Source organism: Scomber japonicus, chromosome 6, assembly GCF_027409825.1.
Source record: "Scomber japonicus isolate fScoJap1 chromosome 6, fScoJap1.pri, whole genome shotgun sequence".
Lineage (NCBI taxonomy): Eukaryota > Metazoa > Chordata > Actinopteri > Scombriformes > Scombridae > Scomber > Scomber japonicus.
Genome location: NC_070583.1, coordinates 26697234 through 26713822, shown reverse-complemented (window position 1 = coordinate 26713822; position 16589 = coordinate 26697234). Strand labels below are relative to the sequence as shown.

The following is a 16589-nucleotide window of genomic DNA, read 5'->3' as shown; positions in this document are numbered from 1 at the left end:
AAGGTGGATGGATATTTGAGAGGAGCTGCAGCTTGAGCAGGAGAGAATAAAAGTCTGCAATCAATCTCTCTTTTTTTTTCCTGTGTGGGAACAGCAGGCCTGGGTGTGTTGGCTGTGTCTGTTAGCTGAGCTCTGTGTACTTAGATGGCGGAGAGGCTTCATTGTTAAAGCAGAGCTAAGGTGATGAGGCCAGGCAGCCATGTAATCCAGCTAAAAACAACACCGCAGTAGCCGCGCAGACAACACACTCAGGCTGGGACTACAACAACAGTGAACAGAGGCAAACTTTGCTGTTTATTTAAGTGACCTTGATAATGTTAGACAGGTGTTTATAAAGTATTATATACTTATGATTAAATGTCCACCACACACAGAGAATCAAAAGAAAAACCAGGAGAATAACAAAATATTTCTAAAGATAAAGCGACCAACTCACAGATACCAAAACACAAGCATGAAAAAAAAGTTGGAAAGCACCAGTCTGCTTCTCTGGAAGCTACATCTCTGACTAAATGACCACTCTGTAGTCGGGTCTTTGAACAAATCAGAGGGGAAGCTGCAAATAAACTCGACTTATTCTCCATAATCAAGAGCTCATCATTTAATACATTACAAGTATTTGATCAATCAAAAGCGAAAGTGTGGTTGGGTGTGTTCGCTGTGAGCAGGCCAAACGCTTTGGGCAGAGCAGCCAGTGTTTGGTTTGGCTTTTTCTACGAGATTGTGCAGGTGGAATTTTCCACTGGCAGAACAGAGAGAGGGGGTGAGGAGGGACAGGGGGGGATGGAGGGAAGGTTAAAATTAGGGCAGAGAAGGTGAAAAGTGTCACACAGATATGCAGAGCCACGCAGGGAGAGCTGGGTTACGCGAAAGTAGCTTAAGTATAACACACTGTCACTGACTCATCGCTGTCTCAACACTCAAACATCCACATGACACACTGACGGCATATTGTACATACCTCGCTCGTTCTGACGATGAGCCGGTACTGGTACTGGTCTTTCAGGTCTTTGGTGTCTTCCAGCTTCTCCCTGCGGATGCTCACGGCCACAGGGCCCAGCTTATCGTCTGTCCCAAAGTAGTTTGAGTGCTCTGTGAAGAACGAGGAGAAGAAGACATTCAGTATTTGGACCAGATGTTCAATGCCACTGAGACATTTGAGTTGATACCAAAAATACATTGAGGTTTAATAACAGGAAATATAAGCTTAAAGAGAATCTGACAGTGAGAGAGAGGAAAACGTATTTTGTGTATGAAGTAAGCTGACTGTAGAAGCACTTAGAACTGAGACAAAATGACATGTATATAATAATCATTAGTCAGGAAATTAGTGGTCACAAGGCATCACCCTGGGAGGAAAAAGAAAGGACTGAATAGCTTTGTGGTGACGGCTGAGAGATGCTGGACATTTTTCTGATGATGTGCGTAGAGGCTTCGCTACAAAAGGAGGAATTGATGAGATACATTTAGCCTCTGTGTTTAACAATAGCTGGAATAAGACTATAGAGGAACAAATATGTCTTCAGTCTCATAAATCCAGGAAATGAATAAAATGTGGTGTCATAAGTCGCCAATTAACATTCTGTGGCTTGTTACCAGTTTTGACACGCAACATATTCCTCCATAAAGAGCCAGAGACAAAGTTATCAACACACTTCACAAACATCTTGCATGTCCTCTTCTAAAGCTCCTAAGCTAAGCCGCGCTAATGCCAACGCCACAGGCAGCGTGGGAGTCAAGACATAAATTCTCCAGACACTCGGGGAGGAATCTAGTATTCCTCCTCCATCCCTCCTCTGATGGGAATGAATCGGGACGATGTGAACGTTAAGAGACTCAGGCCTGCTCAGCTTCCCTGCCATTTCCTGTGGTGAAACTGTCAGCTTTTTGATGAGGCTTCCTGACGAGCACACAGGGCACATCACAGCACACACTCGCACAATCACAGCAGCGTTCTCGGGGGACAGCTAAGCTGGAAACGAGTCAGCAGATGATCATATTTTTGGAATGATAACCTTTATCTGTGTGGCTGCAGGCCTGTCCCTCACACACACACACACACACACACACACATATACACACACACACACACACACACACACACTTATTCTCACACACACGCTTGCTTGCACACATGTGCTCCTAACAGCATCTGTCACTAATTAGGGTGCAGCCAGATGATGCTTGCCCAGGGGAAGTTTCATACACTGTCTGAAGAGGTGATGTTGACAAGAAATGCCCACATGTCATGCACTTGTACAGACAGGCACAAATCTCTCTCTCTCTCTCTCTCTCTCTCTCACACACACACACACACACACACAAAATGCATATCTGAAGTTAGGCGTTTCCTCTCACACTGACAACCAGATGTAAAACAAAGCTGCCCTGGCTGAATATGTAGTCCCTCGTTATCATGCAGAAAGGCAGGTGGTGTACCATCAGTTCAGAGTTTGCCAACAGTCCAGTGGCAGGTACATGTGTAATAAAAACTCTGGGATCGTTGCCAGTTTGGCCCGCTGTGCTCTGCTCAGGCCCAGCTGGATATTAACTGCCACAGGATGAGATGTGGGGACTGACACTGGAGAAACTCTGGCTCCATCAACAAGATCTACATTGATGAGTAACAGCCCAGAGGGGCCCATATCAGATCAATGTGTAGATACTGCAGTATAATACAGTATGTATCATTTAGTTATCATTATACGTGGGCTGTTGTCTACATATGTTGGATGCATTTTGATTACTTGTTCAATTAATTAAAGATTTGGTGTATGAAATGTAATAATTAATCAGAGCTCAAGTTGACATCTTGAAATTGCTTGTTTTCTGAACAATAACCCAAAACCCAAATATAGTTTATAGTTTACAGTTTACAATGATATAAAACAGATAAAAGCTGAAATTCTCACATCTGAGAGGCCAGGACCAGCAAATGTTTTATATTTTTGCTTTATAAATGACTTAAATATGAATGCAGTGTTTATGAAAATCAATGCTTTTGTCAGTTTCTCATTAACGTCCAGAGAACATGTTGTGATGTAAATGCGTCGATAAACCACAGTTTTAACAACATGTATGTTTTAATTCTGCACAGCTTGAGTGTGTCCAATCAATTTCTTTCAGTATGTCTGATTCTTGTGATGCGTGCACAACACAGCTGGCACCAACATCAAAGAATATTTATGGATGAAGTATAAAATCTGCTTTACAGTGAATGTGTTTCTGTTTTTGTGTGTTTCTGTTTTTGTTTGCGTGTGTGTGTGTGTGTGTGTGTGTGTGTGTGTGTGTGTGTGTGTGTGTGTGCGCGTGTATGTGTGTTACCTTTCCCATGGAAGTAGTCTCTGTAGTACCTGGCCCCCAGGTCAACATGCTCTATGCTGTACAGTTTCAGTCTGTCCAGTCTCGTAACCTGCTGTTCAATAGGCACCTCCAGCACCGAGACACTGGCATTACTCCTCCTCAGCCAGCTCCTTGCTCCCTCTCCTCCTCCCTCCCCTCCTCGCTCTGCTGACGAGCTGAGGAAGCTGATGTTGCGCTCCCCGTGGCCCCCAGTCTCGTTGAGGAAGTGGGGGCAGCAGAGAAGAAGCGGGCTCGAGCTGTGTGCTCCAGGAGGCCCGTCCAGAGGGTCCATGCCCAGAGAGGGCGTTGCGGAGCCAGGGTCGAGGCTCAGGGTCAGATCCTCAATGCTGGAATAAACGGGGTCATTCCCGCTCGGAGCCGAGGATTTGGACACAGACAGAGACACTGAAGCAGCTGATGCCCCCGTGGCAGTGTTCCTCCTCTGGGTGACGTAGCCGCGCTGAACTGCCGCCTCGTGGAGGTCAAACAGGATGCTCTGAGCATCGAAGTGGACAAAACTCTTAGGGCACACCCACGGTTTGTAAGATGCATCTGTTGAGCCCCGCCCCCCTCCGTCTTCACCACTCTCTCCTTTCCCTCCATCCAGCTCCCCTCTACTGGAGCTCCGAAGCTTCCGAAACAAAGAAGAGGTGCCCAACGATGACTCTGTCCCTCCACTTTTCTTCCTCACTCGCTCAGCTCCATCCTTCCTCCCTGTCCCTCTGTCTTCCCCACCTGGTGTGGGACCAGGTGAGGGAGCAGAGGGCAAAGCTGCGCTCGGTGGTGAATCTGGAGCACGCAGCAGCTCCCCGAGGCGTATGGGAGCTGAGCTGCGCTGGTCAGGCCTCTCCTGGTGGAACTGGCTGAGCATGTCGAAGAAGCTCTGCTCAGGAATGCCCTGGATGTCGATGGAAGAGGTGCTGCCATACTCTCTGAACAAGTTTCCCATTCCCCCTCCTCCTCGAACCTCCACCTTAGAGCAGAAAGGAGAGAATTTAACTTTATGATGACGGATCAGTGGAAAACAAAACCCTGATTTTGCTCAATTCAAATGAACTCAAAACACTAAGTCAGTTTTTTTGGGCTAACGTGAAAGATGTCAATCAAACTCTGCAGTGGTCCAATCAAATGAGCTGGGACCCCCTGAAAAGGTCGGCCTCCAAGCAAACTGGCTGTGATTCAATTTTGATGCGAAAGCAAAATTAACCAATCGGAGGATTTGATGACCGTATATATAAAGTAGACGGCATCAATTCAAAATATAAATGACTATTTAATCTATCATGAGCGGGTATGAGCAGCAGGGATGTAACAGTTCGTTTAGATGACTATCAAAATAGTTTAATAATTCACAAGCACCGACCTATACTACGACCGATACTTCGAGCTCTTTAGTTCCACCCGAACATTTTGGCAGTGCAACACTGGGCTGTAGCATGCGGGCAAAAAAGTATAGCAGCTCACTAGCTTAGCCAAGTTACCCTGGTTACTCAGGCTCTTGTAGTGCCGCTGCCATCAGTATTTTAATATGCAGCATTATCCCTGTATTTAAATGTCCCCTCCCCTCTCTGTGACAGTTGGCTTTTCACTTGGCCTTTGAGTGAAGCTGTTCTGAACAAGTATAAACACATTCGATTTCGGATGTGGTCACACAGCATGTCGTAAGAACCAGTTCTGAGCGACCATAAATCATCATAACACAGCAGTTAGCAAGTGTCCTGACTCCTCGCAGGAAACAGAAGAGTTGTTTTCCTTTTCCACTACAGCACAACTCCACTGTTTCAGTAATAGTTTGGACCAATGAGCCATTTTTCAAAATGAAGGACCAAAATGTCTTTTTTTTCCTGCTGTAACAAAAATGTACTGAACGGATACAGCCTTAAATAGAAGCATATACATTTATGCTAGTGAGTCAGTTTGTATGACTTCAGGTTTACTTCTCTTGGTTTGACAAACTAAAACTAAAAGACAAAATGAAAGAACCAAACTACAGGTGTGAGAGCACCTTAGAGGAAGATTTGAGGCTCACCTCGTTCTCATCCTGTTCGCTCAGCGTCACTTCGCTGTTGGAGCGCTGCCTCAGAGGGGGGAAAACACGCAGACTCAAAGGTGAACCTCTCTCAATGCTAAATCCTCCACCTCTGAACTCTACATCCTTGGACCGTCGTCGTGGCAACCTGGTGATTCCACCCCGCACCAACCCGATGTCTGAAGACAAAACTGATGAGGACAATGAAGTGGCGCAATCGTCTCCGTGGTGATTGTTGACATATTGCCCATTTTCAAGCAGCGATTCTCGAGACTGCGCTCGACGTGGGGGCCACTCTGCAATACGCGCCCGAACACCCATTTTAGGGACGGAGACGCGTGGTTGCATGGCCGGGTCTGTTGGGCCAGGCACCAAGTGGCCATTGGGGGTGTGACGAAACGGAGTGTGCTGGGGTAACCCTCCTCCTCCTCCCCCATCCAGGAGGTCCGAGGAGGTGCAGGTGACCCCTCTGTCTCTGTAGTTATTCATGGCACCCCAGGAGAACTCAGGGCAGGATAGAGGCCAGATGGGCAGGGGGCTGGCATCGCCCCACACACACACTACTGACGGTGCTGCGGCCTCCAGCTCCAAAAAACATTGCAGGAAAGACTTCACTGATCCATGATGGACCCGTTTTGAGTCAGGACTGGTCCTTTTCCTCTTCTTCTTGGACTACTTTCAGTCTAATGCAGATCTGAGGAGAGAAACCAAAAGGAATAAATAAATAAATATATATAATTTCCAACTAATTTTCAGACACTCTAAAACCAAAACAAATTAGATTTAAAATACATGTTGTAAATCATACAGCTCGAGTGACCCAAATTCTGTTCACAGGCAAAAAGAAAAACTGAGCAGTGAATTCTGGAAAGAGCGAATCACTCAACTGTAAAACAATGTAAGACTGATAAGACAGAGGGAGGAGGACAGAGAGGGAGAGGGAGAGGGAGAGGGAGAGAGAGAGAGAGAGAGAGAGAGAGAGAGAGAGAGAGAGAGAGAGGGAGAGAGAGAGAGAATAAGGTGCAGTGGATATGACAGAGGATTTCTCCCATTGAGGCTAATCTTCAGGAGGCTGACAGGGGATGTTATTATCACACACACTGTGCACTCGAGTGCATGTGCGTGCACACACAAACACTCACATACCCACAGGACATGAAGGCTCTGGCCGCTCTGCTGCAGATTAAAACCACTGAAACACTCAGCTCATATTATCGGACTAGAAAGTAATAGATCCCAACAGAGGAAAAGCTCAGTGCACAGACAATTTAAACACTTCAGCACTGAGGCAGAGCTGCTACTCACATCTCACATAGCCTATATAAGTGTTACAGTATCTCTGCTTTGTAGTTTATAATGTGTATGTTACACTGGTGTGTGTCTAATGAAAACATGTATGTTTGGGTGACTGAAGATAAAAAGGTTGACTCGGCTGTCCAGAGATGACAGTCCGTGACTTACGCCACATAGCTGAAGCTAAAGCGACTCCATTTCTACTCTATTTCCAACTTTGTGTAGTTAATAGACCTTTATGACGAGGAGTTGAAGCAGGACGTCAGGAGAGACAGAAAACAGCGAGTGCGCAAAGTGACCAAACAGCTGGAGGGGTGAGGTGGGGTAAATTCAGAAATAAAGTGATTGGACAGACTGGAGAAACAGCGCGGAGGAGAGCGGTACATTGCTCAGTGAACCACAGCGGCGTGCTTTATGACGTGACAGTCACACAGCGTCAAGTCTTAGGAAATCCTTGTAAAGACTCATGAAGTTTAATGTAGTGATCTGTTTCATTCATTGATGTCTTACATGATCATTGCACATATACAGGAAAGTTACCAGAGCACCTTTTGACCTTATAACTATATATAGTTATGTATTGGAGGTTATTTGTCATTTTAGTGATCTAAAAAGCTTCAACTTGAACTAGTATTGAGCTTAGTGTCAAGGTTTCAGCAGGTTCTGGTTTTTGAGTCATGGTGAAAGTTTGTAGGTTGGGAATGCAGTATGACTTGTTTAAAAACATTATAATACCAGTCTGCACGGGGGTGGAAGGTTACATATTCTGCAAGAGTGCTGTTCAAATGTGCTGCTAGGGCTTCTTTTCCTTTCTACTGAATTTCCTTTTCCATTCTCGAGGTTTTGTCTAATCTTATTCTCCATTTAAGTTCTCTTTAAGCTCCTTTATCTCCACCAGTCTCTTCTAAAATCAAAAGTAATTCAAATATGGGCAAAGGGCAAACGAACATCTGCATATCTACCTTTTAAAACATGCTCTTGTTAAATTTCAACTTGCCAATTTCACTTCCCTGCTGCAGTACGATCTGTGATCTAAGCAGATGTTTTATCACATACAGCTTACTGAAGCAGTTTATTCACCAGTATGTTCAGTTTCGATATAGATAGCACTTGACCTTTCATATTTCACCATTGTAAAACTGCTTTCCGCATTGAATCACTCATGACTGTTAACATTATTACGCAAAAGCAATAAGGAAATGTATCATATGACACAACCACTAGCAGAAACACACGCAAATGTAACTGTATTATTGTTTCAACTGTTTCACATCTAACCTCGTTAAAATTTCAGCGCTCTCTCTATACTGCTGTTTCACATGCAAGCACTGGGGTTTAAAAAACTGGAGGAAGCGACACTCGTCTAAATGAAAAAGGGGGTTTAAACGTCTAATTATTTCCAGTAAGTTTAACAGCCAGCAGAAAGCAAACATTAGGAAGTGTTTTGTGGTGAGAACAAAATCTACTCGTCGTTCTCCAGCTGCCTGAGTTTTGTCAACTCCTGGGCTGACTATCTGGTCCGATTTGCATAACGTTGAGCTTTTCATTGTGTCGAGGCAGCTCAGAGTGGTTTGTTGTGTGTTTTATGGTACAACCACGCCTTCTGACGAGCCCTCAATGAATTCACGTCTGGCCCCTAGACAGCATTACTCATTCAATCATACATTTCACACAAATACCATCAACAAAACTCATTCACAGCAAACAAAATCCCCCTATAGTCATACAGCCGCACAAATGTATCATGTCTTTGTTTTGGGGAACCACAGGCACCTCCGGGCCAAAGGCTCCCGCTCTGATCATGCTTTCTGACAGAGTCTTTCCTCATCCGGAGTCCTGTCCTGTGATCCACTATCAGGCCCAATCCCAGATTATCCGGCCCCAGCTGCAGGGCCTGCAGAATGGCTTCATTATGTGTCTGAGGTGCCTGATGAGAGAGGCGATGGAGTGAGTGCGGTCTGATCTTTACCAATAACGTCTGTCAAGATAGACGGAGCTTTTCCTGTGAAGCAGTTTGTGTGCAGACTTGTGGTCTTTCTAGCAACAGGAGTGCAACGAAACTCTGAGAATAAAAGTTGACAATCCAATATGTTGATGTTTATGTTCATCTCAATTTAACGAGTTTGCATGCCAATACTTGCTAATCACTACTTAACACACAATACAAGTATTATGCAAGTATAAACTGTTGGTGGCGCTAGTTGAAAGACAATGGATCACCAAAATATTAAAATATTACAATTAATCCTGAGGAGAAAATGAACATCTGGACCAAATTTCATAGTAATCCATCCATCCATGCTAAGATGACTAAAAACAAAAGAATAGCCCTTGCTCTTTTATCCTGACTGGTTAATCAGCTCAGTAGTGAGCCTGTGTCTGGCCTGGTGTGATACACAGATCACATCGCAGAGGTTGACCAATATCCTTTCTCTGACTTTACTTTCTACAATCTGACTTTCAACCATGAAGCTGACAATGACTGTGTTCTGCATCACTCATCACCGAGCAGCAAATTAACATAACGATATGTTTCTCTCAGGTTTTTGAAAACAGTAGAATAACAATTTAAACACTTAAATGATGTTTAAAGAGGGTAAACACTCGGGCAGCAGAGATTTACTACGATCACAAATCTGTCAAGATGTGCTAAATGTATCATGTATCTTTATCCAAATTATAAGATCCATTTGAGTATGGAAGATTAGTATGCATTATAAAATCATCTAAACTCAAGGCCCACACACTAGTGTTTTCAGAGCTTTCAACGATCTCTCATGGTTTTCATCAGTCAGCAGCACTGACAAACAATAACCCAAATGTGTTGTGTGGGGAAAAAACATCCCCACAAACTTTAACCCAGGAAACAGTATCTGATTATCAGTTTCAAACACTCAGTACATTTGTAGTAACAACTGCAAAACATCAGTTTAGTTTAAAGCCACAGACAAAGTTACACTGTGCAGAGGAGGGGATATAATAATAATAATGATAATATAATGTACATCAGCAAACCACATTCAGGAGTTAAATACAAGAGGTTTTTATGACATGCAGGTGACAGCTGGGTTGGGGCTGTGTGGGAGGGTTTATTCAAAATAAATCACTACTTTTAAAGCCAAACACCAGCGAAATAAAATATGATTATGAACCGAGGGTAAAAAGGAAATCTCTAGAAATCCAGAGATCTGTGAGGAGAGAGAATTAATCTGTATACACACTCAGCTTTGGCCCAGACATCAGAAGACACACACACACACACACACACACACACACACACACAAGACACACACACATACTTAATGCCTTTTAATTACTCACATACAGTAATTAGTTAGCTCTAGGATGTACCTCCCTTGTTCTGTCTCTCCCATTCATGCTCCCTCCCTCCACGCCCGCTCTGAGCTGCTCTGCATGATGCAGGCTTGGCCCGAGCACCGCAAACACACACCGAGGCTGGTAATTACACCGGTTAGATGGTAGTAATGACAGAGTTAGCAGAGGAGTGCAGCTTCCAGAGGAATGAGTGCACTCAATGTGGAGGAGGGTGCTGCCTCTGCCGCTTACTGCTATGTCAGACCGATACGGGCAGACCTGAGATCAGCGTGGAGAGAGAGAGAGTGTGAGAGCATAAAAAGGATCAGAGATGACGAGGGAAAAACCTGTCGTATGTTTCTGTCTCAGTCACTGCCAAAACAGCAAGCAGTCTAATTAGATCTGAAACTAAAGCAGGGAACGTATAGAGACCAAATACCAAGGTCTACAGAGGAAAATCAATCAAATCAATAACATAAAACAAAGATTAACTGATGTAACAGATTTCTAAAAAAAAAAAAAAAAAAAAAAAACAGAAAACAAACTAACGCTCCAGATAATTACAGTTATTGAACATGTTTAAATTCAGCAAACGATGCCACAGTGCAAGCTAGATTATGGCTTGGTTGGAAGAACAGATGGTGGTACATATGACTGGCAGACGGCAGACAGGAGCAGAGGAGAGAGGGACGCTGTAACACAACACAATACAGTGCTGGCAGGCAGCCTGGGGACAGTACGTCAAGCACCCGTGCCACCATGGCGTCTGATGGAGGAGACAGAACATGAGGCGCTATCAGCTCTCGACCCTTAACTCTGCCTCACTGACCTCATGTCATGTAGAAGTGAACGGCTACTCGAGTTAGAGACAGCTGAAGTGAGGGATTAAAAAGAAAGAGTGATTATTAAAGTGAAAACATGTAAACATAAAAATAATCTTTGGCTATGTGAGATAGTTTAATAAGCTGTCTAACGAATAGTAAGTAAAAAGCAATGCTGTGGACTGGAGGTTTGGATTTCAGCTATAAACATTAAATCTTAAGACTTGTCTTGACTTGAACTTAAAATATATTACATTTTAAAGTTTTAAGCAAATCATAAACACTGGATGTTTTAATCAATAGACAAATATTTTTAGAGAACATGGTCTCAGTGACTATTAACATTACTAACAGCTGTGTTATTCAAATAAAAGGGTTCATATTACTCTAAATTTATTACAATAAAACCTAAATGCCAATATGTACATTCAAAGATGTATTAGTTACTGTAATTGTTATAGATTTTGTCGCTGATCACTTACACTGGACGAACATTAGGAACAGCCAGTGTGGTTAAAATTAATGATTACAACACGTAAAAAAAGTATTTATGAACATACAGTTTTTTGAGTATATGAGAAAACTGTGAACCTTCAGTGGTAACCAGTCAGATACTTTCGGGACTTAAAACTCATTTGCAATCTGCTTCCGAAGACTTTAACTTGACTAAACTATACTTTAAAAGAGTGTCTAAAAGTTAAAGGAGCTCAGTGATGTTCTATGAGGTCAGTAGTGTCATTAAAAGGAAGCGGTAGATGTGAAGTGTCCTGGGGCCGGATGTAGTAAGTTCATTTCTATTGTGCTCAGTTGGAAAGACTCATGATCGGACGTTACAGGATAACTGCCGTCCGTCTGCGTTTTCCTGATGTGACTGTAGAGACGACCTGTTTTCCCTTTACGAAAATAGACTTGATAAACAAAATTTAAATTTGCCCTGGCGTACAGTAAGTGCAAAATGGAGCTGTGGTGCTCTGCTGCGAGCCAGGCATTATTCTTGACCCCAGCTGTAACAGAGAAGAGTTTTCTTTCCCTGCAGCAGGAAATCTTCCTCCACAACTAGAAATGCAAATAGCGAGGAGTCATCATTTGGACTCTGTTGCTCAGCCCTACAAAATAAGAGAACCATCGGTCACGCTTCATGATAAATGCCAACATTTGAGCCATTCGTCATGTGCAACACAAACTGCAGGAAGATGCCTCAGGGAAAACTCAAATCTCAGTGACAAACTACCCCAAAGTGCCTGACTGCCTACTGCAACAACAAAACTCCACAGGAAGCAGCCAAAACAACACGGACATATCAGAACACTGGGCTGGAAGGAAACACACAGTCGAAGCCTCGGACTCTGGTCTATATTGGGCTCATAAGTCTGTTTTGCTTATCTGGAGGCGACATCTCTCCCTCTCAGGCTGGAGCTTTAGAAGCCATAGCTCTCTCTCTCGCCCTTGCTCTCTCTCTCTCTCTCTCTCTCTCTCTCTCTCTCTCTGTTGCCCCGCTTTGCTTCCCACTCACTTTCTTCCCCAGTCTTTTCCTCAAGTCTCTCCTGACCCTGCTGTCATTGTCTCCATTGATTTCCGTCTACATTGTTTTCCCACATCCCGCTGATGTCGCTGGTGTCACTTCCATCTGCCTGTCTGTCTGTCAAGCTGCCGTCCCATGACACTGAGGCGGCTCGAGGAGGACGATGACCAGGGGTTGGGGTGAAAAGAGCAAGACGCATTTAGGAAGGATTTTTTTTTTTTTTTTTTTTTTTTTTTTAAAAAGGCACTCTCCCAAAACACACGTTCAGACATCCATGTAAGAAGCCCGATGATTTGTATCTAGTTGGAGGATCAAGAATTGCAGCCCACATCACCATTCATCATCATAATCATAATCATAATCATAATCATCTCTGGCTGGTTTATCTGTGGTGATGGTGGAGTAGGAAGTGAGGAGGTGGAAGCCGAAAGGAGAAACAGAGGGGAGGTCAAGATGAACACGCGGGGGCACGAATATGTAAAAGATACTACGACATTTTCCTGATTGAAAATTCATCCCTGCAGTGATTTTTTCTTTTTCTTTTTTCTTTTCAACCCCTCACAGGGAGGTCAGAGGGATTCAGCGTATTGCTCAGAGACATTTCAACGACGTAGAGACTCGAGGGGTCATGAACGCCAGACGTCTGGATGAAGGATGGCCTTTTTAACTGAATGCAATTAACCATTTAAACAAGCAGCTCTACTCTATAACATGAACACATCCTCTTCCAGGCTCTGTGTTTCTATGGGTAGTTTCATAGTCAGATTGAATATATTCTCAGTGAAGCTTTATCAGCTGTTTTAACCAATAAATTACAATAAACAGAAGTGCAGAAATACAATAATGTCCCTATCCTATAGTTTGTGCATCACAGCGAGGTGATAAATTTTGTTTTTCAACCGTACAATGTCTGGCTCAGTAGATTTCTAGGTTGCAACTGTACACAAAAAAACAAAAAACTTAAGGGAACATTATCTTAAAGTTGTATTTTAAAAAAAGAACAATGTACAATAATGTATTTGGATATTTTAAAACTCTCCATATAGGACTCAAAAACCCTGTACTGTCAGACCATCTATACATATGGCACATTTTTCCCTTTTTGTCTTGAAAACCCATTAAGATAAATATAGTTCCATGAATATGAATAGATAGATATGAACCAGACAGGTAATACAATATAATGCAGAGACATTAATGGGATATACAGTATGGAGAAGTACTTTATATATAGAACTTTATATTTGTGATATTGCCGATCTCTAATAGCAGGAAGCTCCTAATCTGCTTTCAACAGTGTCGACAATCAACAATTACTTATTATCTCCAAATGGTTCTGCTTCATAATGTCATGTAAGAGAATCACAGATATAACATATGATTGAAACTCTTAGAATGACTAAATAGTAATAATAAAGCTTTGACAGTAAACAATGAAACAATAACATTGTTTACACTAAATTGAATTCAGATAGCATCAGCACAGAGAGTGTTTATGCTTCAGGAAGGTGTTGTCTGAGCAGGTCAAAGTGCTTCCTGAAGCAGACAAAAAAAAGTACTGTCAATCAAAAGGCTGCTGATAACAACACATTCTTGACCTCCACAATAAAACTGGACAGACTCGTGATGTAACATAGATAACAAAGAATTAGAGAGCATTATGGGAGTTCCTGTTAAGCTAGGTGTTGTGTTTTCTGACAGTAGCTGCTGGTGTAGCTCTCCTTTATTGAGGCAGAGTACACATCAGGTGACCTGCTTTTCATTATCAGTACAATATTCAAATGAGGACTTTTTCTATTAAATAAAGGGGCAGACAGCTTACCCGAACAATGCTGAAAGATATCTGGGTCATCGAGCCAATTAGCCTTTTATCAAGTTTTTGAGTCTCACGTTTCTCATAAAAACACTCATATATTGTGCATGTGAAGGGAGTTAAATGCGAGAGTTACAATGAAGCAGAACAAAGCCGATAAATCTACTATCAAGACAAGTTTGGGACCAGATTGAGAGAGCTAGATACAACACACAACATGTTTCTATCACCCACACACACATACACACACACGAAACCCAAACATAGTGAGGTTACACAGTGGCACTGGCAGACAAATACTTGCAGATTACAGCTATCAGAATAGAAATGCTTTTATTTAACAATCAGTAAATTGATAAAAAAAAAAAAGTTGGACCAAACAGTCCAAAACAAATGTTTGCTTTAAATTGAGCTAAATGTTACAGTCTGTCAAAGTAAAATCCTTAAAATCATCCAGATTAAAAGTGTCTGCTTACTAATTAAATCACACACGGATGATCACATGTACTTATTTTACCTTGTTCTGGTTTCAGCTGCACAGGTGAAGCAGGCGTGATGACGTGGTGCAGAGGTGGAAGCTCGGTTTTTGACTCTGAACAAGAAATGGGGAGAAAGAAACATTACGTTAACCTAAAGTTTAAGGGGTTTTTTTAGGTTACAAAAAGCTCAATGTTGCATTGCTTCAACAGTTTTAAAGTAGTTTTAATCTTTTGTATTTCACATGAACCGTTTGTGTGATAGTTGAGGGTTTGAGCAGTGTGTGTGTTTCGGCAGAGCAGCTGTAATCAGTTTCACGCTCGTCAGGTCATCCACACAGACACACCTATTGTTTGTGAGGAGTTTGAACAGAAATGCCCGAGGCTCTCTGTACTCTAAACACGTTTGCATACACACCAACTGGCTTGCACACAAACACCACATAATGGAGGCTCTGCTGTGTGTTTCTGCCTCTGCTAAAAAAGGTTGTTTTAATATCAGCTCAAACATTGAACCATGAATAACGTGCATGAAAAATGAAAACAGCTAATGGATTCATAAATAGTATAACAGCATCTATGCTTAATTTCCTTCCTAGTCCTCACAGCCAAACTCCATCTTCAGGCTCTTTAGAGAGAGAGAGAGAGAGAGAGAGAGAGAGAGAGAGAGAGAGAGAGAGAGAGAGAGAGAGAGAGAGAGAGAGAGAGAGAGAGAGAGAGAGAGAGAGAGAGAGAGAGAGAGAGAGAGAGAGAGAGAGAGAGAGAGAGAGAGAGAGAGAGAGAGAGAGAGAGAGAGAGAGAGGAGAGAGAGAGAGAGAGAGAGAGAGAGAGAGAGAGAGAGAGAGACGAGAGAGAGAGAGAGAGAGAGAGAGCCAGAGCAGATGGAAATGCAGAGAGAGAGTGGAAACAAAGTGAACGAGGCTGTACAGTTTGATTAGAGGTCGAGGGGGCTAAGAACAGAGGGGGGTGGGCTCTTCAAGTACAAGTAGGGCATAAAGAGAGGGGTGAAGTAGGGCCAAGAGATGGGGGGCGGGTGGGAATCAGCAGACATTATATCCTGAGGGGGAGGCCCATTACTGTCTGACAAATATAGTTCTAATCAATACTGATCAATCAGGGCCCACTTACCCTACCATGGCAAGCATAATAACACTGTCTTTAGCAGAGATGGGGGGAGCAGGGGTAGATAGGGGTCAATGATTGTGTGAGTGTCTATTTTCCTTCGGCGGAGCTTCTGTCCTTAACAAAGCCAGCAGCGTCAGCATGGATTTAAAGCTCAGGCTTCACTTCACTGCTCCGAAAATGAAATTAAACTGTAAGTGAAAACTTCCCAACCATGACTCCACGGACCCCAGCCTCAAAGTGATTATACAGCCTTACACTTCACAGCCTGTGTGAAAGCTACTGTCTGCAGCCGCTATCACGCACACTCAAGTGCACACATCACATTAGTGGAGCCGAACCCACACATTTGTTTCATGCAAAAAAATAAAGAAAATGTCACAAGATAAAGTTTTCAGCAAGAAACTATAATTATTATTATTATTATTATTATTATAATAAATGATGTTGAGCTGAATGTAAACTTGCAGCATTTAAAAGAGTGGGAAGGCTTTTATCAAGTGAGGACTAGGTTTCCCTCCAGCATTTGACTTCAATGCAGACTACATGACTTTGCTGTTTGAGATTGTGAAGTAGAGCTCATTCCAGTTACTTAAGTTAGTTTAAGAGGTGCCCGAGACACATCTTAACCTTGTCTTGAACTGCCTTTCATAAATGTTTGATTTCATCCTAGCCAAAAACACTTGTAGCTGGTGAACCGTAACCAGAGTGCAGCAGGAAACTGGAGGCAGCATTCATACCTGTAACAGATCTCTCCACCTGAAATAATCTTATAATGACTTCAGCTGGGATGAGTTTAGTGTAGATTTAACACCCACAAAGCAACATGACAACATCTGGGATTGAAAAGAGTCTT

At 42.9% G+C, this 16589-nt stretch overlaps 1 protein-coding gene across 1 annotated transcript in view; it reads right to left on the bottom strand.

The window, feature by feature from the left end:
* sipa1l3 (signal-induced proliferation-associated 1 like 3) overlaps positions 1-16589 on the bottom strand; it is a 67278-nt gene that overhangs the window by 21011 nt on the left and 29678 nt on the right. Inside the window, exons 2-5 of the mRNA XM_053320715.1 lie at positions 14653-14727; positions 5372-6065; positions 3325-4315; positions 962-1092 (exon numbers count right to left, since the gene is read on the bottom strand). Coding sequence (XP_053176690.1) covers positions 962-1092; positions 3325-4315; positions 5372-5860 — 1611 coding nt within the window. The 5' untranslated portion in view covers positions 5861-6065; positions 14653-14727. The remainder of the gene's footprint in view (positions 1-961; positions 1093-3324; positions 4316-5371; positions 6066-14652; positions 14728-16589) is intronic.